Here is a 22389-nt window from a genome sequence, read left to right as displayed (position 1 = left end):
AGGTTTATCACTATGACTGACATTAAGCTGCATGGTCGAGCAGAAAGAACACAGGTATGAGTTCAGAGGGAGACCTGGGTTCAGGTTCTGTCTTTGCAATTTACTGCCTCAGTCCTCACTATGAAGCCCTCAAAGGCAGAGGCCAGATGCCAACTGACTAACAAGCGTCTGTGAAGTGTTTGCTGATCTGAACCAGTATTCCTCAATAAAACTCTCCTTTTTCTCATGAAGACTCTATGTAGAAGCACCTAGGCTAGGAATGCTGGGGCTAGCTGGCAAATGAAGGCCATGTAAAGAAGTGGACTTCAACTTGATGCAGGTCAACGTCATCATCAGAAGTTTTCAAAACGAAACAAAAAAAACCCTCCTAAGGTCCAGGCTCCACCACACACCAATTAAATCAGTTCTCCAGGGATGAATCTCACATCAATATTTAAAAAGTTCCAACCATGTGGTTTTAATACTTGTGAAGTTTGAGAATCACTGCCCTAAACCCCAAGCCATTTTAGCAGCAATTTCAACCTGATCTCCATTATTCCAAAATTACTTTCAAAAATGAACTCTGTATCCTTGGGCTCCTGACTCTGTGCTCCTGAGTCACTTCCTTTATTCTTCTCTTACTCTCTCTGGACAATCATAATGGTTGTGTTTCCATCCTTAGAATGGACACCCAATCATTTGCTTGTTGGTTTGATTTGTGGTAATACTTCTGAAACATATGTGATTCATATTAACTCTATCATAATAGCTCAGCAAGAAGAGTTATGCCTTCAACAATTCTTTGGTCCCCCGGAATTGGGAAACTGGTCAATAGGCACCATCCCTCCCCAACTAAAATAAAATCTTGTACATGCTTGAAGGTAATAATCAGATAGACATCTTTCTGAGAAACTGTGATTCACTAACATTTCCTTATAAGCCTATTTTCTTTTCCTTTAATCCTTGATTAACTCATTCCAGTTTTCTCAACCACTATCTCTTTATTGCAAATACCACTTCAACGGCCTAAGACAACATTTCTATTCCTCATTCAGTTTTGTATTTAAAGTCAACATTGAAAACAATTAACAATGGCAGAAAATATGAATTCTGTGGTGGGCAAAGTTCTTGCTATTCAGACTTCAAATGCAGAAAAAAATGGTACTTAACCATTACGAGAACTCATAAAAGTACTATCTACACAGAAGACACTTCCTTTGTCCTTTTAAAATATTTCAAGGTTACTCCAGCTAGTAACAGTGTCAAGTATTTCTCTGGAACAATGAGACATCAGTATCTCACAACCAGCACCACTATAAGAGATGGAAAAGCAAATTATTATATTTTTACCTTCAGAGAGGCCCTCTCCAGTGCATTTGCTAATTATTAGTCAATCTGTCTCTTGTTGCTGGTGATGACTGCTTGTTAGTATACGGCAGCAGTGCCTTCTGAGGCTGCTGTAATTGAAGGTTTGCAAGAGCTTCTATAGCTGAGGCACATTCTCCAACCTAAGACAGATGTGATCAGCCTTGTTGTTAACAAGACTGAAATAACTGGAAATCTGTGATTTGGCTAATTGCAGGCTTCCTGGAAGTATCTTCATACAGGAAAAACTTTTGGACATCCTCTGAAAAATACCTTCCTTAACTCTAACTGCTTGGCAGCCCCATTCTAAATGCCTCGCCTCTCAGGTTAGCACAGCCCAGAGAAAGCAATCACTAAACCATTGAGTAAATAAGCAATCTTTAAAAAATACTTAGAGGTAAGAACTAAAGTCAAATCGATTCCTGTGGCAGAAGGTATTAGCTTACCATTGCCTCTAGGAGGGTAGACTCTCTGGAGCCAAAGGTTCAAAGATCCCACAGATGGAACTCAGCTCTCCATCTTTTCAGTGAGACAAAAATGTGATCAAGACCATATTTCCTCTGGTGCTCATCTCCCCTCATATCCTAACATCAGCACAAGAAATGACTTTGGAAGACAAATATACTTGCTTCCTTTGATACCTTTAGTCCCAGTCAAGAGGGGTCCATGGCCTGGACCCAAACTTTAGAGGATTCTGCTCTGGGCTCCTCTGGTTGTACCGCAGCCCATGGGGTGAGGAGACTGCAGAGCATAGGGAACATCTTCACCTGATGTCTGTTCCCTCCAATACCTTTCTAAGTCACACTCCATGTTACCAGGGACCTCAGAACTTCCTGATCAAATAGTCCTGAGACCACTCTCAGGGCCTGCCTGTTTGATAAGAGGGCAGACCACCAGAGTGTCCACCTCTGGCCTGAGACATGACCAAGGGCAGAGGTTTGTGGGAAGGTATCAATACATGGAGCTTGGATGTGCAGGCTGGGCTGTGCCTAAAACCTTCCCAGGTGTAGGACAGAGCCAAAGGTGATAAGAAAAGGGAGATGGGCTGTGCAGTGGCGGCACCTATTCCTATCCTACACTGTCATATGCAGCCTGGATCTCCAAGGAGTCCAGGAATTCTTAATGCAAATCTGAACTTCCAGATCTTCATGCAGGATAAAACAGATTTTATTTACTGTCTGTTAACTTGACACACAACCTTAAATATTTGGGCACATTGTATATAGGCCTCCATTCATACTCTTGTCCCAGGCCCCCAAGTGTTAAGGTGGGCCCAGTTTCACGCAGCCCCTAAAGAAACTAGGGAATAGCTTCTGCTCAGGATTTTCAAGGCATTCCATGTCAAATATCAAACAAGAGACCTTGCTGAAGTTTTGTGAAAGCAAATAATCAATATAAGATTAAAAATACTTGCCTAAAAAACTTCACAAAATGCATTTGCCACTTATCGGTTATTTTCTATTTTAAAACTCGTATGTAAATAAACATGCTATATTTCATGATATAGATTTGCAAAGTCTATACATCTGAAAAGTCTATAAAAGTTCTCTAGAAAAATGAGGCATTTTTCTCACTGTCCTTAGGCTGGCATTCTCAAAGAAAAAATTTTGGTTTTATTGTATTTTAATGTCACAATGTCTAACAAAATCCTTAATGGTTGATTCAAAATGTTTTTGTCTGTTATGCATCAGAAAATCCATTCATATATTTATTTGTTCAATAAATATCTACTGATCACCTATTGGCACCTATATGCCAGGCATTCCACCAGCTTCTGGGCATTTGATGTTGGGTAAAACAAACAGGTAAGACGTAACTCAATATATTAACTGGAGGAGAGTGGCAAGTAAACAAGCAATTACAATATTTGACAAATGCTATGAACTTATTAGCGGAACACAGGAGGGGCACTGAACGCAATCGTGAACTGCAGGAAGGTTTCCCAAAGAGATGTCAGTCAAGCTGAGTGCTGAAGTTAGCCGAGTAGGAGTTTATCTGGCAAAGAAGGAAATTAAAACATCTACTCAGAAGACTTCTAAATTCTATCAGACAGTGATACACAGGAAAAAAGAGACAGAGGAGAGTATATTTGTTGACTACCAAGCACTGTGAAAGTGCTTTATATGTATTAAATAACTGCTCTGCACAACAATATGGTGAAGAAGGTGTTATCAACCTCATTGTGTTGAGGAAAAAACAAAGGCTCAGGGACGTTAAGCAAGTTGCTCCCAGTCATGGGACCAGAGAGTGGCACAGCCTGGATTCAAACCCAGGAACAGGATAGATTCCTCCCATTACATCAAGGATCACTAAACTGGAAAATCATGCTCAAACAAAACTTTGCCTTATTCTTTCCAGTCAGTAAGCTTAGATCTTCTTTGAGAGAAGGAGAGAGGTATATCTACCAAGTGCACTTTAGTTTTAAATAGATTCCACTGATGACAGTGTGCCCAGAATGGCAGATGACAGGGCTGAACTTAACAGCTGAGATTTCCATGTTCTTGACTCAGTGCTGTTGGGCATTGTTCATGCGCTGTATGGTTGCATGTGGTTCTTTGTAATTTAGAGTCATCAGTATTTTCATCCAAACAGACCCACTTTATCGCCAACCACTAAAGTGAGCATAGGGTGTCTACTTCTGCTTCTCTGAAAGGCCACAAGTTAGAACCCATGTATATTCTGGCCTCACATTGTAGAATTACTTTCTTCTTTACCTGTCACCATCTCAATAAGAAAATAAACTTAGTAATGTAGGTCAAATTGTCAAAGAACCCACCTTTTGACTAGACAAGTAGGACGAGAAGGTATTTTTTGTTTGCAATTGCATAATATGGTTTTTTATACAATTTGTATATAGATAGCCCTAAGTATATGAGATAGATATATGTAAATATATATGCATTTTCTATACCATTGTAGGCATAGCCCTATACAATTTGGGGCTATGTTATGGTTCAAATGCTGCTTCTCAGAGGCATTCTTTTAACCCCACAGAACTGGAGAGTTCTGAGGAGTTCTTTAATCAAGATCGTACCTGGGATGAGGGCCCACTTGCCGAAAAGGCAGCTTATGTTCTGTGCTCAATATCTGATTTTACGGAAGGTGACTACATCGCAAAATTTAAATTTGTTTGAGGTTAATTAAACTGGGGAAAATTCTTGAAGCTTTGATTACAAAGGAATGAACTGCACCCTACGTGTCGTAATTAGAAATAGCAATATAAAAGGTAAAGCTCTTTCAAACCAAGTAAATTGGTGTTTGTATAAATGTTTCCAACTACTGTCTATTCATTCACTCAGACAGGAGTAAGTATTATGAAGAAAAGTAGAGCCGACTGAGGAGAGAGGATGACTGAGGGTGATGCCTTCTAGACTGGGTGGTTAGGGAAGGCCCCCCCTGAGGAGAGGAAATTTGAGCAGACACCTGAATGTCATAAAGGGCAAGCTATGTGGAGAAGCAAGTGAAGATAGTTCCAAGCAGAAGGATTAGCCAGAGTGAGGGTCTTGAAGCAGGAACAAGCAGTGTAGATTCAAGGAAGACAGAGAAAGTCAGCGTGGCCAAGGAATGATAAGAGACAGAGAGAACCTTAGGTGAGAGGAGAGGGGCAGGTGTGGACAGAAGTGGGGGTGGTGAGAGGTAGATCATGCAGGGCTCTGAATGTCACGGTAAAGAGTTTGGATTTTATTTTAAATGTGGTGGCAAGCGACCCAATCTGATTTATGTTTTCCAAGAGTCAATTTGGCTGGGGTATGAAACACGACCACAGGAGTGCAAGTGCTGAGTGTTGAGGAGACCAGTTTGGAAGCTACAGGAATAGTCCAGGAGACGCTTACAGACACTGAGGCAGCAGCAGGTGGGGTGGTGATACAAGGCACAATTTGAGACGTGGTGAAGGTAGGGCTGAATGGACTTGCTGATGGATTGGTGATGATACTCGGGGTTGAAGATCTGGAGATATTGTGGTGCCACTAGTTGAGCTTGGGAGGAAATGGGGGAGTAACAAGCTTGGGGAAGAAAGTCAAGGGTTTAATTTTGGACATGTAAAGGTTGAGATACCTATTAGATAACCAGGAGGAGATACTGAATAGCCAGCTGGATAGATGAACAAATGTATACTCAGGGGGAATCTTAGGGCTGAGGGTAAAAATTAGGAGATGGCAGCATAGAGATGGAAGATAAAGCCGCAGTCTCTGGTGAGATCTTCCAGGGAACACCCAGGAAGAATGTAGACAGAAGAGGGAGGAGGGGTGAGCCCTGAGTGCCAGGGCCTTCCAGTCTAGAGCTGGGAAGAGGAAGAAGAGATAGCAAAGGAGACAGAGTACGTTGCTGGTGTGTGGGGAAGAAACCGAGAAGTATATCTTTTGGAAGCCAAAAAAAGAGTATGTTTTAATACAGAGGCAGGGTGTGACAAGGAGCTGCTGAAAGGCTGAGTAAGAATACTAATTTACATAAAAACAAAACTCTTAGAGAAATATTCAACTAAAACGTAGGGGCTCTGTAGTTATTTATGTGGAAAAATAGGCTTAGACAAGATTATGATTCCACAAACATTGAACAGTCTTACCATAAAATTCAATGTTTAATCTAAAAATAATGTGACAATTTTTTCATTTCATGATGTCTGTAAGTCAAATCATTATGCTGCATACCTTAAACTTACATAGTGCTGTACAGCAATTATATCTCAATATAACTAGAAGAAAAAAAGAAAAATAGTGTGACACTAGAAAACAGTTCTTATGTTGACTAGAGGCTTATCATACAAATAAAGCAATTAACCCAAATGCCAACCAACAGCCTCCTTGAAAGGCTACCTATAGGTGGGAAAGATTTCTTCCTACTCTGAAGAATTTTAACTACTGCTGTGTGAGTTGAGTTGAGGCAAAATATAAAAAAAGTAGGATCCCAAACTTTTGTAACTGCGCTAAGTTCTCCTTCTGTCAAAATGCCTCATCACTGATAAGTCTGTATCATTATTACAACCAAAATTCTATATCCAAGTAAATGCCTCTATGTTCCATATTGAATGTCAGCATGACCTGCATTTCTTGGCCTCTCTGCAGACATTTGGTGAACTAGTGACTTTTGTGTAGAGCATTCCCCCCCTGAATGATCTGGAACACTCAAAACTAAGGCTGGCTTTCCCTTACCACACAACACGCCCTAAATGAACTATGTCCACTTAGCTGGTATACATTCACACAATGTGTTTAGGAAATGTAAGTCAACAGTAGTGTAAATAAAACATCATTAAAATTTAAAACAGCAGCAGGCAACAAAATAATCCAAAATCCAGTCCAAGTCAAACTATTAAGTTATCCATTGCTCAGATGCCCCTCCGGCCATGTGAATAAGCCATAGGTCTACCATACACGTGACTTGATTATTTAATCAGCCTCTAAAATGGGGAGGGCTAAGCATAGAGTAGACATTCAAACAACAGTTGAGTTGTTTTAGAATGAAGATGTGCCTTTGGAATTTTTAAGTAAGCTCTACTATTTGGGATTCAGATTCTAATTGTTTCTCATAAAAGGCTTGATCAGTACCAAAGTGGGGAGACAGTCTCAACGCATAATGATTGAGCTTACCAGTTTTTAAAAAATCCCTTAGCAACCTAAACTTATGCAATTTAATTTTCTTGTCATTGCTTTCCCTATACTATCAAAAATGATGCTTTCTTTACTATTTCAAACTCATCATAAAATTGCTAAAAATCTGAAATTCAGTTTGTCACATTACTGCTGATTTGAATAATGGCTGAATAAAAGACAGGAAACGCTGAAGCAGCATTGATTTCTAAAACATTTTGCACTTTCCTCCTCCATCCCTGTAAAGTAAAGCTCGGATGCTATGCACAATTACACAAGAAAATCAAGAAAACCATTACATCTAGCATTTTGTCATGATCATTGTTACCATGGCAAAAAGTGGGCTTAGTTTAGCACATCTGCTACGGGAGAGGTCCACTGGCCTTTCTAAAGCTGAGTAACAATATAATGCCAAATTCTGTAGGCTGTCACTGTTTTTTTCCAGGGTAAGACTACTGTCCACAGATGCTACTGTCTCTCTCCTTAATGATTGGACCAATGTCATCTTATTATTATATTCTTACAGTTGGCCAGTGACCGAGGAACACAGTTAATCTAGGAAGGTTACCCCTTGACCCCCCTTCTGATCTAAGGGGTAAAAAATACGTGGTGTGAAAGCTTGGGACTTCAATAATAGCAAAGGCCAAAGTTTTAACAGTTGTACTGTAAATTGCAATAGAGTTGTGCTAAAAATAGCACAGATTTAGACGTAAGAAAGACAATGCATGATAACTACTTGTACCCATAGTTACATTTTCTCTGAGTATCAGTTTAGTTATCTGTAAAATGGGAATAAAAGTAACTTTCTTGTGAGTATTAACTGAGATAATCTGCAGGTCCAGACACATGGTGGGTACTCAGTAATATGGCATCCTCCTCCCTCCTCCAACACCATCCTTTTCTTAACCACTGAGATCGCCATGCCTTTGGGAATGTTGGTTGAAGTTGGTAGGTAAACTATTTTCTACCTCTGGAAGGTAATTTGTTTTGATCTTTCATATCGTTTGGATACTTTCCTCAGAGAGCTGAGGATAAAATATTTTTTTAAGATCTGACAGAAAGCATAACTTCCACATCAAGAGGATAAAAGTCAGTTTCAATATCATAATATATATCACATCCTATTTTTCATATTTTAAGTGACACCAATATCATCACTGTAAAATGGCGTCTACACTAATTTTGACCTTATGCAGAGATTTTTCGTTTTAAAAAATGAAGCTACATTATGAAAGCAAAGAAGTTGAAATTACCTGAAATGAATACATTAATCAAGTCTCGGTATTTACTAGAAACAAAGGCTACTAGCATTTTTACCAGCTAAACAAAATATTTTTTTCTAATGAGATTTCAGCTGAGTATCGTTTATCTTAAGAGAAAAATAATGGGGTCTTACCTATTCCAGTAGCTCCAGAACTGGTCATGCAGGTAGGCGTGGTGGCTACATTCATCACCAAATGAGGCTTTGCTTTCAATCCAGTGAATTATGTGCCCTTCTACAGCTAAGGGACAAAGCATTACTAATATAGCGCAAAGGGAAGGGAAAATTGAAAATTCTGAACTCTGTCTGGGTCTCTCTATGCTTCACATTCATGAACAGAGGCTTAACCCTCACCATCATCTATGGATGTAATTATAAAACAACACATCGCATATGTTCGTAACAAGGAACATTTATGCTACAATCACATTCCTTTTATTTTCGTCATTTACAAAAGTCTCTCTCCTATTCTGAGACTGCCTGTATAAGTTGACAAGTAATGTGAAAGCAAACCAAGGTGAGCCTGGCTTTTCAATAGAACCCTGTGTTAAAAATTCAGTACTTAGGGGCTTCCCTGGTGGCGCAGTGGTTGAGAATCTGCCTGCCAATGCAGGGGACACGGGTTCGAGCCCTGGTCTGGGAGGATCCCACATGCCGCGGAGCAACTGGGCCCGTGAGCCACAATTGCTGAGCCTGCGCGTCTGGAGCTTGTGCTCCGCAACAAGAGAGGCCGCGATAGTGAGAGGCCCGCGCACTGCGATGAAGAGTGGCCCCCGCTTGCCGCAACTAGAGAAAGCCCTCGCACAGAAACGAAGACTCAACACAGCCAAAAATAAATAAATTAATAAATAAATAAATTAATTATTTAAAAAAAAAAATTCAGTACTTAGAGAAATGACTTGAAAACGGTAACCAAAATGTCTTTAGAACACATGTTTATTTCTCAAATACATGTAAAAGTTTTTAAGGCATAGGTTTCTTCTAAACCTATAATTTTCTGCTATTTTAAAATAATCTTTTGCAATTATTTCACACTTTTAGATAACAAAATTATCAAGCTAATCTAGATTCTCTGGTAACATTTGCTAACATCAACACAATTTTTCAAAGCTATGGGAAAAACACATCCCTTTTCTCTATAAACAAATGCATAGCAGAGTTTAAGGACTTACCAACGGGTACTTGTAAAATAAAGTCTGGTGTTTTGTCATAACCCTTTGCACGGAGCTGATCTTCATCTACAGGATGAACAAATACTATTACTTATCACAGTATTCCATTAACAAGACAGCAATATAATTGCTTTTCTTTCTTAAAAATGTGTAAAAATTACTAATGCAGTCATACATATCATTCTTATATATGCAATGCTGTGTTGGAATAAATGAACTTTCGTAACAAACTGGAAGCATAGAGGCATTTTGCCTCTTTGTCCCTTCTGCATTTTTATGTCTTTATTATAAACATCATTAATTCAAGCTGTCATACGCTACCTTTCTTATAATTGAAGATACTCAAAATAATGAAGTATACTTACTGATTAAAAGAAAAGGCTTCTACCACCATGAATATCACTAATGTTATCAAGCCAATATTGACATTGGCCTTTACAATTATAAAACAAATGCTTTCATTAAAGCAATTAAGAAAGTTTAGTTTCAATTAGTGAAACTATTCCTACATACAAGAACATAAGAAAGAGACAAGGACAGTGAGATCCCCACAGAGAATTAATTACCCTGCTTAATACCTTTGGTCAGCTATTGTTTCTGGCATTTACCAAAGTTTTACAACTCACAATATGTAATTGTGAAAAGCAAACAGGCTTTGAGATTTTTTTCTAAGTCTGTTCGATTTCTTGATCCTCTGTAAATATCAATGAGCCATTCAGGAGGAAAGGAGGCAGGAAAACAGAGTGCTTGACAAAGTTGGAAAAAACTACCTAGGTCCTTGGTTAAAAAAAAAAAAAGTCCTCCAATATTTTCTACACGCTGTCCTTGACTTCTAACGGCATTACAAGGTGATTCTGAAATGAGCAGTTCTCTGTTAGATTTTGGAGTGACCTGGTCATTCAATTCCAGACATGGCTTTCTGTCTTCACCCAACCTCAACTAATGGCCCAACCAAGTAACAAGGAAGGCTGTGTGGTCTCTTAACACCTACTGGGCTGTTGACATTGTCATGCATCCCATTCGCCTTCCTGCATCACCTTTGATTAAAATTAATGGCCCATTCCCAGTTGTTGGGTAGCTTATTTCCAATCCATTTGTCAGGCCAAGACAGTGGTTTCATGGCCAATGTTCAGAAACTCTGTTTTAGAACACTCCTGTGTACATCTTGAGAGGTCAGCATTTTAAATGTAAATAACCTTTTAATGACAAGACACATATTTAAACTAGATATTTAAATTAAATTTGGTTACAGTTGTTATCCTTTATCCAAATTTTGAAGAACTGATGCTAGAATTTGAAACAATCTCCCCTGCTTGAAATATAAAAAATTCTAAGTTAACTGTTGAAATAAGGAAATAAAATTAATCTTACTTTAAAAACAAGAGAATTTGGAAAACTGGACTGTGGATGAACAAGACTGAAAAAATTTCTATCCTCTAAATGCATTCTGGCTACAAGAATGTTTAATGGAAAAGGCATTTATTAAATCAACCCAAGTGCCTTGAGCTGATGTTTCAGGTAGCTGATGAACAGTTTTAAAGCTGGGTTGACATTAAAAAAGAGAGATTAATATTTTATTAAAACTATCCTAGCTTGATCAACCTTTGCAGATGTTAAAATCTGTTTCAGAAAGAAAAATGATTATGTTTCTGACAGCAGCTCAAAACAAAATTTCAAAGGTCACCAAGCAATCCAAACGCACACACTAAAATCCCTTAAAAGGCAGATGCTACACTCTTGTTCACTGCACCAAAATTACTAACACAATACCTACAATTTAAATTTCCTGAAGATAAACATCAGGTGAGGCTAGGGAATCTTTCCATCTTTCTGTGGAGAACCTCAAAGTACAAGAGTATTCAAATGCTTTCTCCATGCCACACCCCCACCTCCCTCCCTCTCAATATGAAGTTGATTCAATAGTAACTGTACTCAAAAGACAGTTTCTAGAAGTCTGTGTCACCACCAGATATTACGCTTTTTTTTTTTTTAAAAGAGGTTATTCCACATATCTGAAGTACTATGTTATTATGTATTGGGTATCTTCTCTGTTTATTTTCTAAACTCTCACTGCCTTACCTGCCCTGTTTCCATCTTCACACTATTTCTTTCAACCTAGATTTCCTAAGAAAGGAGGAGGGTACAACTTGGCAAAGTTCAGAGAAGATGAGAGTACAAGTATAGGAGGTAGCATTTATGAACAGGTGGCCTTGCTCACCTGGTCTAGGTCCCAGGAGAAGGAAGTTTCTATCATGGATCATCCTACTGGGAGATTTTTAAGGTCAGCCCCATCCATCTGACCTGATTTCCTGGCCTTTGCATTATGCTCCTTTCCTGGCTCCCAGACCTTCAAAGATTTCTTACCATTAGATCATTATCCAAACCATTGGGTATGGATTTAAAATTTGGTTGACCACTGGGTGGGTCAGGGTTCCAACTCTAGGATCTCGAGGTTATGGCTCGGTCATCATCCCACATGACTTCCCTTCTGCCTCCTTCTTTGTTCATTCCCTTGTCTCATTGTGCATGTGCCTGTCTCCCAAATCCCGGGCCTATGCACTGCCCCATTCTCACCACCAACATATGCTTGGCACATATTTAAGACTCAAAAGGGTAACTGAATAAAATATAAATGCATTTTTAAGAATACCCATGTTTTCTGCAAAGCCCACCTAGACTGACTTAATAATTTTCTTGCCTGATTTAAGAGACAACAAAAGTGACCCAAAGTTCAAGGTTGTATTTGATGACTTTCACTGCTATCTTTCACCCCTGGCCCCAGCTGCCTGCTCTGAGGTGCATCTTGATCATCAAGGAAGGGACTACTCATGGGAAGTTTTCCTACCTTCTTCTTTGGTCTGTAGTATTTTAAATAACATTGGATTTATCCATTCCTTAAAGTTTGGGCAGAATTCCCCATAATAAGCAATCTAGGCCTGCTGCTACTACAGTGGGTAGCTCTTTGGTTACTTTTCCCTTTTTTTTTATGGCTACTGATCTGTTTAGATTTTCATCTCTTATATAGTCAGTTTTGCAATTTATATTTTCCTTGGGAATCATAAGTTTCATCCATGTTTTTAGAGCTTTTTGTACATATTGGAACCAAGTGGTTACTTATGATTCTTTGAACTTCCCAAGTGGAAAACTGGATGTTTAAGTAACCTGCTGTTTTCTTCAAGAAAAAATGATAAGGATTAAGAAAAAAGAAAGAATAACATTAGTTAGAAAGGGGAAAAAAAAGAGTAGCAGCAATGTTTTAGAATAGTATTTTTAGTATAACTTCCCAGAATTGCTGGGGATCAATATGAAATCAATCTCCAAATTCTGTATACCTAACTTATTCAGTGAATGTAGCAAATATGAAGTAGGGCTCTTCTGATTTAAGGTATATTAAAAACACCTAATATATTTCATAAGTACAGGCTTGTTAATGTCATAGTTCAAGTGTTCATTATCAAAGTTAATATAAGAATATTCTCACTTAAAAGCAGACTTGTTAGCCTCTAGATCTACAAAATGTAGGGTATTTAGATAATGTGTGCCTTAAGAAACACAGTATTTCTGAGCTTGTAAAGTCTTCCAACCTTCCAGTTTATACATGATAAAAGAGGCCAAGAGAAGTTAAGTGACTGCCAACACCTGGGCCTCTCAAATAGCCAGATATAGACAAGAGCCCACCACAATCAAGTACTGGTTTGTCCCAACAGACCATATACCACTCTTAATTATGGCAAATATTTAAATTTGATCATGTGTAATACTTATGAAGTGGGGAAAATTTTCTCATTTTCCTCCTAAAAGATTTGGAAACGAAGAGAGGGGATGGCTATCTGTTGGGTAGTATTTAGTTGACACCTGACTGAAGAGGAGACGAACGAAATAATCTCTTGATTTCTAGCATCTTAATGATCCTTTCTTCAATGGAACTAAAAAACCAATGAAACTGCATCCACAGATAAAATCGATGTTACATTTAAAAAAACAATCCAGATCTTCATTTGTTTTTAAGTTGCCAAGCTTGCCTTTAGAGGACATTTTTAAAAAGGAATCACACACATGTAAAGAACACTGTGAAAGTTTAATTTCTCAGGACCTTTAATTACCCTCTCCTCTAAATGCCCAAAATATCCAAAGCAATTAAGTACTGATTACACAATTTCTTTTTTTAAAATAAAGGGGTGATTTTGAGTCAGAGAACAAAACACATCTGAAACTAGTTAACATATACTTAAGAATCATAGCACGACATGAGGACTGCCAAGAAGAAGTCTGAGGTTTTCTTTTTTTTTTTTCTTAAAAGATTTTAAATTTAAGAAATACAGTTATTTCCCAGAGAAATTATGTACAATTCCAGTTCATGACATCTGAAAATGAAAAGAAAAATAATATTCTGACATGGTCTTCTATCTATGAATTTGTCAAAACGTTTCTAAAATGCTAGGTTAAAATACCTCGTACAAAAAGAAACGTTTTAACACCTGTTCCATTTTTACTAAATTGGGGAAGGGCAAAAAATACACATCAATACAAGTGAAAACTACAGTATATCTTTTCTACTCTAGTATCTTGTTTTTCTGGTTTTTTTCCCCCCAAAACACTGTCTCATTCAATAATTGGTGCTATGACCTTTGCATCCCATATTTTTATATTCTCTAAGAGTAAGTTTCACAGCCTTTCCAATTTAAGAAGTTAGCAGGGTTTTGGTAATAGATGTTACTATGCTATGCAAACCATGTGCAAAGGTACGCAGAACAGATATGCATTTAATGGGGAGAGCGATAACACAGATGAATGAAATCTTTAGAGAACCTAAAAATTTCATTACAGCCATTAGTTTTAACCTCTTCCCCCAAAGCCTCTTATCAAAGCCACTAATAAGGAATACAACTGACTGCTCTGACCTTGTCCTTTGCTTATGCCTTTAGGGGACAATACTTGTGAAAATTGAAGTGCCCTAAAGATAGGAAACAATTGGGAGGTCACAAGCCAGGACAGTGCAAAGTGAGGCAGGGTAGGCTGGCCCCTGCTGACTGGCGGCTGTGGAGACAGAGGACATGAACATGGACGACAAAAGCAAAACTCTTCCATAGTTTATACTGCATCGCTCTAAGTTCTTTTGGTTTAATGCCACAAGAGAAGGGACAAATCAGCATGGTAGAGTAAAAAGAATTCAGGGCAAGTTATTGGGAGGGGGAGGGCAGTAACTCTGATGAAAGGTCCAGGGCAAGTTTCCACTAAACAGAACAGGGGGACGGGATGGTCACAGAGCCCTTTCTAACTCCAAAATTCTGTGGAATGGATGAATGTTAGCCTTTGTCTGCCCCAGCTCTTTGAGGTGTAGTCACTGACGTTAAGACCCTATTGTCCCTGAACGAATCTCAATGGAGGGAGGCATATTAGCAGCTCTGAGACATAGAAGTGATCTCTACACACTGACACACAAACACACAGGACCAAGGAACCAATCCAACAATAACAGTAACAGATTTGACCCCCGATGCCTTTTGGTTATGGGGAATAAAGCTCCAACCTGTAGCTAATTCTCTGTGGGGTGAGATATTTGATTTCTTCTGTCCTGTACTCTGCCCTGTCTGGCGCTGCCACCTTACTCTCACAATGTGATTCTGGTGGGCGGTCCTCCCGCCCCCCAACCACTGGCCACAGGAGTGGACACTTGACCCAGAAGAGCCGATCAGAGCCCTTTCTAAGATTCATTATGAGGCCAACGAGAAGCACTGCTGTTCCCTGGGATTACAAACTCTCAAGAGTAAACGAATTAGCAACTGCCAGGGATCATCTTTGTTGTCTAAGAATGAAGCCAACAGGGCAAAAAAGAACACAAAAGGGAAAAAAGAGGAGAACTGACGACATTGTTTTGTCTTCTGGATTCTAGACACACCAGAAGCAAACTTCTCCTTTGGACTTCATGGGTATATCTCTGAATTAATAAATTCTCCTTTTTTGTGTGTGCATATAATCTAGTTGGACTGGATTTCTGTCACTTACAACCAAAAGTTTTAATTTATCACCAGTGGCCAGGAAAGCAGATATTGGCAGATGCGAGTTATCTAGCCAGAGCAATGGTGACTGAAGAGCTGTGGGCCTGAAGCAGGAAGACTACCATCATTAAGTGGACAGGGTAACCTGTCTTCAAAGTTCCAAAGAACCTGTCTTTCAGCAGCATACAACATGTCTGTGGTTCTTTTCTCTTGGTCCCAGGGAGAAGCGTGCACAAGCATAGTCAATAAGGCAAGTAAGTAAAGATGGTCCCTCACCTTGCCAACTTCTTCAGGAAGGGGAGAACAGGCCCCAGATTCTCCACATCCTGCCCCCAATATAATGTTCCTGTTACCCTGAAAACTGCATCTAATTTTTAACCTTTAGTTAGGAATTTAAATAGTTGATACCTTCTGAAATACCCAACCATCTCAGTTCCCTTTAGCCCATATAACCATATGTTTTATTTCTAGTCTCTTATCCTCTACTGCTAACATCTGCATGTAAACACAATCCTAGTATTCTAAATCTCATCTATTCCCACTGCCTATTCTTCACCTAAAGTCATAATCCCCCGTTTGTCACATCATTATCACTTCCCCAGAGCACTGTTGCTTCAGGTGGGGAATAAAGCAGCAGGAGTAGATGAACTCTTAGAAACAAAGATCCTAATTTCTTACAGCAAGGGACATCCTTCACTAAGCCTATTTGGCTTTACAGATTACACCCTCCTGGAGTCCCACAGAGTAATACATGAATGCTAGAAAAGCACCCATGTAAAATATGCTGGTTTGTCATAAGGCAAGACCAAACATGGTAGGGTGAGGAAGGGATGAAGCAAATGTCTCTCAGGTGTCACTCAAAATAATTGTTAGCTTCTACTAACAGGGCAACATTCACTGGAAAGAATAAAATAACTCCAGAGCCATCCTTATTAAGCCAAACTTAACAAGAATTTGCACCAGACAGTGGCTGTGGAAGTCACTAATGAAAGTCCCTCCGACCTGGATATATGCCAACCCATGGAGGACAAATGGTTCGTCTTCAGTCTTTGGTACAAGCTCTTTCATATCTTCCCTAACAGTGCAAACTGTCTTGTCATCTTCTGGCTGTCACTATTTTCCTTTCCTCCCTTCCCTTTTGTCCAAATCTCTCCCCTCACCCCCTCAAAAAAGAGAGAGAGACAGACAGACAGAGAGACAGAGACAGAGAGAGGATATAACAAAACGTGGTTTCATTAATTACTTGAGAGATACAAATTAAAACATCTCCATCAGTAGACATAATACATTTTGTATTTCACTGATATTAGAAATGGAACAAACTCTTAGCAGAGGGGATAAGGATGGTTACAAGTGACACTGGTCAATTTTAAGTTTAAGAAGGGGTTCTTTGTGTTTCCAAGCCTAAAAGTGGGCAGCAGGCTCTTCACATTTTCTGAGACTTTAAATGGCGATCAATAAATATTCATTCTAAATTAACTATCCTTGGAAAGAACTGACCTCTACTTATCTGAAATTTTCCTGGAAGGCTCCATGTTTGACTCAAGTTTTTTTTTTTTTTTTAATCCCTAATGGTACCTGCCCATAGCAAGTACTAAAGGTAACTGTCTGCTGCACTGAAAGAAAGAGTGATTAGCTTAGTGGTAAGACAGCCAAGCTAATGAGCTCAACTAGCTGTCCGAGAAGCACATGGAAGCAGGAAGGGGCCACTGAGAGAGAACAGATGAGTAAGTAGAATTCTATCACCACTTCAGGAAAAGTAGCTTATGAGCCAGTAGCATTTTCTTCATATGTAAAGGGTAGCTATTGATTTTTAATATAATCTGTACCTTTCTTTCAAAAATTTCATAGGAAAAGCAGGATAACAGCCTTGAATGTATTTTCACTATCAAGACAATCAAGTGAGATGCACTAGATGAAACTGCATTCTTACTGGGACGGACAAGGCAATAGTGTGTGTGAGTGTGAGTAGCCGGATGGCGGGAGTGTTTGTCATCACCCTCGTAGTCATTAGTGTATAGTTCCTGGCATGCAGAGAACACACGCGACAAAAGTTAACTGAAAAGAATGAATGAATAATGAATAAAAGAATTACAAGAACTCTGAGAAAACTGCTAGAAATTACGTGTAATCATTTGTTTGTCACTTGTCTCCCTACTAGACCATAACGCTACAAAAGCAGGGACTTTATCTGACTTATGTCTAATGCCTAAAATAGTACCTGACTCAGTAACGTATTTTTCGAACAAATATGTGAATAAAATATATTTTCCAGTTGGAGAAACTAAAGTCATTTATTCAACGTTGACTCCTCTTAATACAATATACATTTTGAGAAGCACAAAATAGATACGTTTACAAGATAGGATAAATCCATGAGTACACCCAAATCTTCAATGAAAAGGACTCTCTTTCTTTCCAATTGTGCCTGGTTAAATCTTGTGCCATAGCAACTGCTCAGTACATGGCTATAAATCAAGAAAATTTAAGAAATTATTAGGGTTAAGATAAAAGTGATTTATTTTTATTTTTCTCTTTTATCTGACCTCTCTTTTACAGAGGTCAGATAAAATATGTATTTTATAAAATGACATATTGAGCACAATAGGTGGAAAATTTTAAATGAGATAAAAAATTTCAGGAAGTCATAATTCTTAAGAAGGGGTAATATATAAACAATAAGAATCCTTGTCTTTTGAAAGTAGTCCAGATTTGAAGGAGGGAGGGAGGGAGGAAAGGAGAGAGAGAGAGACACGGAGGGAAAGAGATTGATTTTACCTTCACTTATTAAAAAAAATCAAAGTAAAACAAACATGTTTGCAATGTCTCTGCAACAAAATTCACGGTGTACACATGTAAACAAGAAAACATAAAATACGTTTAGTGGTCTATTTATATACCAATATTTTTGATGATCTATCTAAATTTACCTGGTACAGTACTTTAGATATGCTTAATCATTGTGAAGGGGTATTTACAAGGTAAAAGAACAACCCCATAACAATACTCCATACAAAGCTTTGAATTTTCATGTTTTAACCATAAATAAACATGTATTAATTCAGTATTACATTAAAACACTTAAAGTGCATAGAATAGCAACTTCTTCGTATGCTGATGAGGAAATGCTTCAAAACAGGACTGAGGTTACATGAAGCCAGCTAAAACACCAGTTAAGTATCATCTTTAGTATGTTTCAATAAAATAATTACCTCTAGATCTTAGAGCACAGAGGAATAGATGGGATCCTTCCATATTAAGTCCCCTTTCTGAACCCGTATGCAAGTGGCAATGACTCCCTGGCGTGTTTCTGCACTGCCTTTGTCAGCCACGGCCAATCCAGTCTAGTGCACTCAGTTCCCGGAATCAAGGGAGTCAAGGACCTGGGACTAGTTTAAGCCATGAGTAAGCCCTTTGCTTTTCCTACCTGGTGGGGTCTTCTAGTCCTCAGGAAGGAAGCAGAGAAAAGCTAGTCGAAGCAAAGAAGTGGTGCCGAGGGCCTGACTACTCTTAAGCAGATGGTGCCAAGAGAGTAACACCAAGCAGTCTTGAAAATATGACTGCCAGTCGGTGGCTTCAAACAATAGACTTGGCCGTGCCGTATTGGTCACTGAGTGATCAATATGATCAGATACTTCATAATATCATCGGAACTCCATAGTTCTACAACGTATCTCATGGTGCATCACAGGTCATCCATTCCAACTGGTTCTGAGTCATTATACACTCTATTTTTTATCAGATTTTAAAAAGTGATGTCTATCTAATTCACCCTCTTTCCATATGCTGAACATCTCAGTTGTTCTTCTTATATAAAAAAACTTTTTATGGCTGAGTAATATTCCATTGTATATATGTGCCACATCTTCTTGTGGCACATATATACAATGGAATATTACTCAGCCATAAAAAGGAACGAAACTGAGTTATTTGTAGTGAGGTGGATGGACCTAGAGACTGTCATACAGAGTGAAGTTAAGTCAGAAAGAGAAAAACAAATACCGTATGCTAACACATATATATGGAATCTAAAAAAAAAAAAAAAAATGGTCATGAAGAACCTAGGGGCAAGATGGGAATAAAGATGCAGACCTACTAGAGAATGGACTTAAGGACACGGGGAGGGGGAAGGGTAAGCTGGGACGAAGTGAGAGAGTGGCATGGACATATATACACTACCAAATGTAAAATAGATAGCTAGTGGGAAGCAGCCGCATAGCACAGGAGATCAGCTCCAGTGCTTTGTGACCACCTAGAGGGGTGGGATAGGGAGGGTGGGAGGGAGGGAGATGTAAGAGGGAAGAGATATGGGGACATATGTATATGTATAACTGATTCACTTTGTTATAAAGCAGAAACTAACACACAATTGTAAAGCAATTATATTCCAATAAAGATGTTAAAAAAACAAAAACAAAAAAACTTGCTGCTTTTACATAGCAAAATTTAATTCAGTAATCTGAGGCCACTTTCCTAATTTATCAGCTTTCTTTAACTCTCGCTGAAGAATATTTATGGTATGCCCCATCTTAAAATTACCAACAATCTTATAACACATTCAACTCCATTCTCCAGGTCACTAATAAAAATATTGAATATTAAGACTTAAAACAGACTTCTTGCAGGACTGTATTCAACATCCTTCCCCAACTTGACATAAGACCATTTGTTTGACTTTCCTTGGCTAAGTCTTGTCCATTTTGGAGCAAAAATTATGTAATCCAATATTGTTTGATGTTTTTAAACTAAAAAAAATACACTATGCAAACTCTTAAACATCTACATAAAACAGATGTGTACAATAATACGATCTGCATAGAACCTTGACAAATTACCACATTTAAAATAGAGAAGAGGAATTAATTCCTTGTAGAGTGCTTTATGATTGCTGTGATCAGTTATCACATGAATGCCTTTTGAGGCTTAATTTCTACTGCGTGAGAGATGTTGAAAGAAATAACAATCTGTAATAAGATTCCACATTGGCACACAAACACATGCATACATGTGAGATTTTAAAAAATCATACTAAATCTATGATGACAATTCATCTTTGGCATAAAAATAATAAAAGCTCAGTATTTCATTTTCAAGTAAAAGTACTAGCCAATTCCATACATGAGACAAAAATACCTAACGTGAATTTTTCTAACAATTCTTTTTAATATATAAAGTATTTTATGGACAATATTTCTTTTGTTTCTTTCTCTCATAAGGCCTAGATTATGGTTAATATCTCATGACACCAAAAGTAATACTGCAACAGATATTAAAGCATTTTTTCAGCCACTTATGCTATAAAATATTAATTGCAAGCCCGTGCACGTGCTGTATATACAGGGGATTAGGTAACTGAGTTCCTGCTCAGTTCTAAATCAATAAAAGGTAACATGCACAGCATCCATCATTGTTTGCTCTTCCTTTAGTACATAATAACTGCAAGTGGAAGATTTAAAAAAATATATATTTAAGCACTCGTGGAGATAATATATGCTGGAGAGGACGTAAGCAATACTTACCTAGGAAGGACAGGTTTTTCTCCAGAAGCAAGTCTCTGAGCAGAACTTCATGCTCATGACCAATGGCACTGGGAAGTGTTAGTTAAGGAGGGTAACATAGGTAGAATTAAAGCACGCTAATACCAGGGCTATACTTTGAGATGAAATGACCAATGGAGGTAATTACGGCAAGTACCTCCTCATATAGCCCACATCTCTGAGGAGTGAGATTTCTTTACAAATCCCCTCATTTAAGTGATTCGATAGAGTTTTTTCTATAATGTTTAAATGGATTTTGGCAAATAAAGATTTGTAAATGGATGTGTACTTTATCTTCTTTTGAAAAGAAATGCATTTTAAACATCCTTTATGCTATGTTAAAAATCCCTCAGTTCAATTTAGGACCATTTATTAAGCACTTACTAGGTGCAGCAAAGAATACCAACCAGCCTTTGCCCTAAAAGAGTTTCCAGTCTTACAGAATTCCATAAATCTTCTGCGAATTCACACTTGTCACAAAGTCAGCATTTAGCAGCTCCTATTTCACTTCTAGTCTATGACTGGTGATCTTCTGTGACTTGGGAAGTCAAACAACTGACTTGTTGAGAATTATATGTACTCTGGAGGAAAGACATCCTAGTAAAGGACTGTGGATCAGGGTGTGGGTACAGAGGCTGTTTCAAGTCTTTTTCTTGTGTGTGCAAGTTTTCACATATTATATAATGCATATAAATACATACACACTCGCATATAAATACATACACACTCGCATATAAATGGTTTGAGTGCTGGGACTTCCCTGGCGGTCCAGTGGTTAAGACTCCGTGCTTCCACTGCAGGCGGCACAGGTTCGACCCCTGGTAGGGGAACTAAGATCCCACATGCCAGGTGGCCAAAAAAAAAAAAAAAAAAAGTTTTGAGTGCTATTATGAGGCAGGCACTGTATTAAGTGCTTTATGTATTCTATTTCATCCTCACAGTTATTATTATCCTTATCTTACAGATGAGAAAACCGAGGCTTAGAAAGAAATCTGCACAAGGTCATATGGCTAATGTGTGGCAGAGTAGAGGATCAGTATAAAATCTCTGCAAAGCCTGTGTCTGTGACCTCTGTATGGCTTCTTTAAAAAATATTAAAATTGATTATGTAAAGATAATTGATATTAGTTAATATTTCTTAAATGCCATATACTAAGCCTTTGTGCTAAACACTTTGGCGTATCATCTTATTTAATCTTCACAACAACCACATGAGCAGGTACCATTACTAGTCCCATTTTTACAGTTAATGAAAGCAAGGTTCAGGAAGGCTGGGGAACCGGCTGACGGTCTCATGGCCAGTAAGTAATGAAGTCAGGAAAGAGACTTGGAATTCTGGTCTATTTTCCAAAGGGATGAGATTGTACAAAGTGTGAAAAGGAGTGTTATCCTATCCTGGTCCTTTAATTCTGTCAAAAGCATTTGGTAACACAGGCAGAACTTGCAGGTATTGTGGATTCAGTTCCAGAATAAAAAAAATATCGCAGT

General features: G+C 38.4%; 1 protein-coding gene across 7 annotated transcripts in view; it reads right to left on the bottom strand.

Annotated features, from left to right (window-relative positions):
- The window catches only part of CDIN1 (CDAN1 interacting nuclease 1), a 212744-nt gene that overhangs the window by 93528 nt on the left and 96827 nt on the right, over positions 1-22389 (bottom strand). For all 7 annotated transcript variants that reach the window (XR_014261218.1, XR_014261219.1, XR_014261220.1 and 4 more), the window contains exons 8-10: positions 20884-20951; positions 9366-9431; positions 8329-8434 (exon numbers count right to left, since the gene is read on the bottom strand). Coding sequence is in view for 3 of the 7 variants with exons in the window: in XM_082452509.1 (XP_082308635.1) it covers positions 8329-8434; positions 9366-9431; positions 20884-20951 (240 nt within the window). In the remaining 4 variants the exon portion in view is untranslated. The remainder of the gene's footprint in view (positions 1-8328; positions 8435-9365; positions 9432-20883; positions 20952-22389) is intronic.

This window comes from Balaenoptera physalus (assembly GCF_965194825.1).
Source record: "Balaenoptera physalus genome assembly, chromosome: 2".
Taxonomy (NCBI): domain Eukaryota; kingdom Metazoa; phylum Chordata; class Mammalia; order Artiodactyla; family Balaenopteridae; genus Balaenoptera; species Balaenoptera physalus.
The sequence above is the reverse complement of the archived record's forward strand: the minus strand, read 5'-3'. Positions and strand labels throughout refer to the sequence as shown.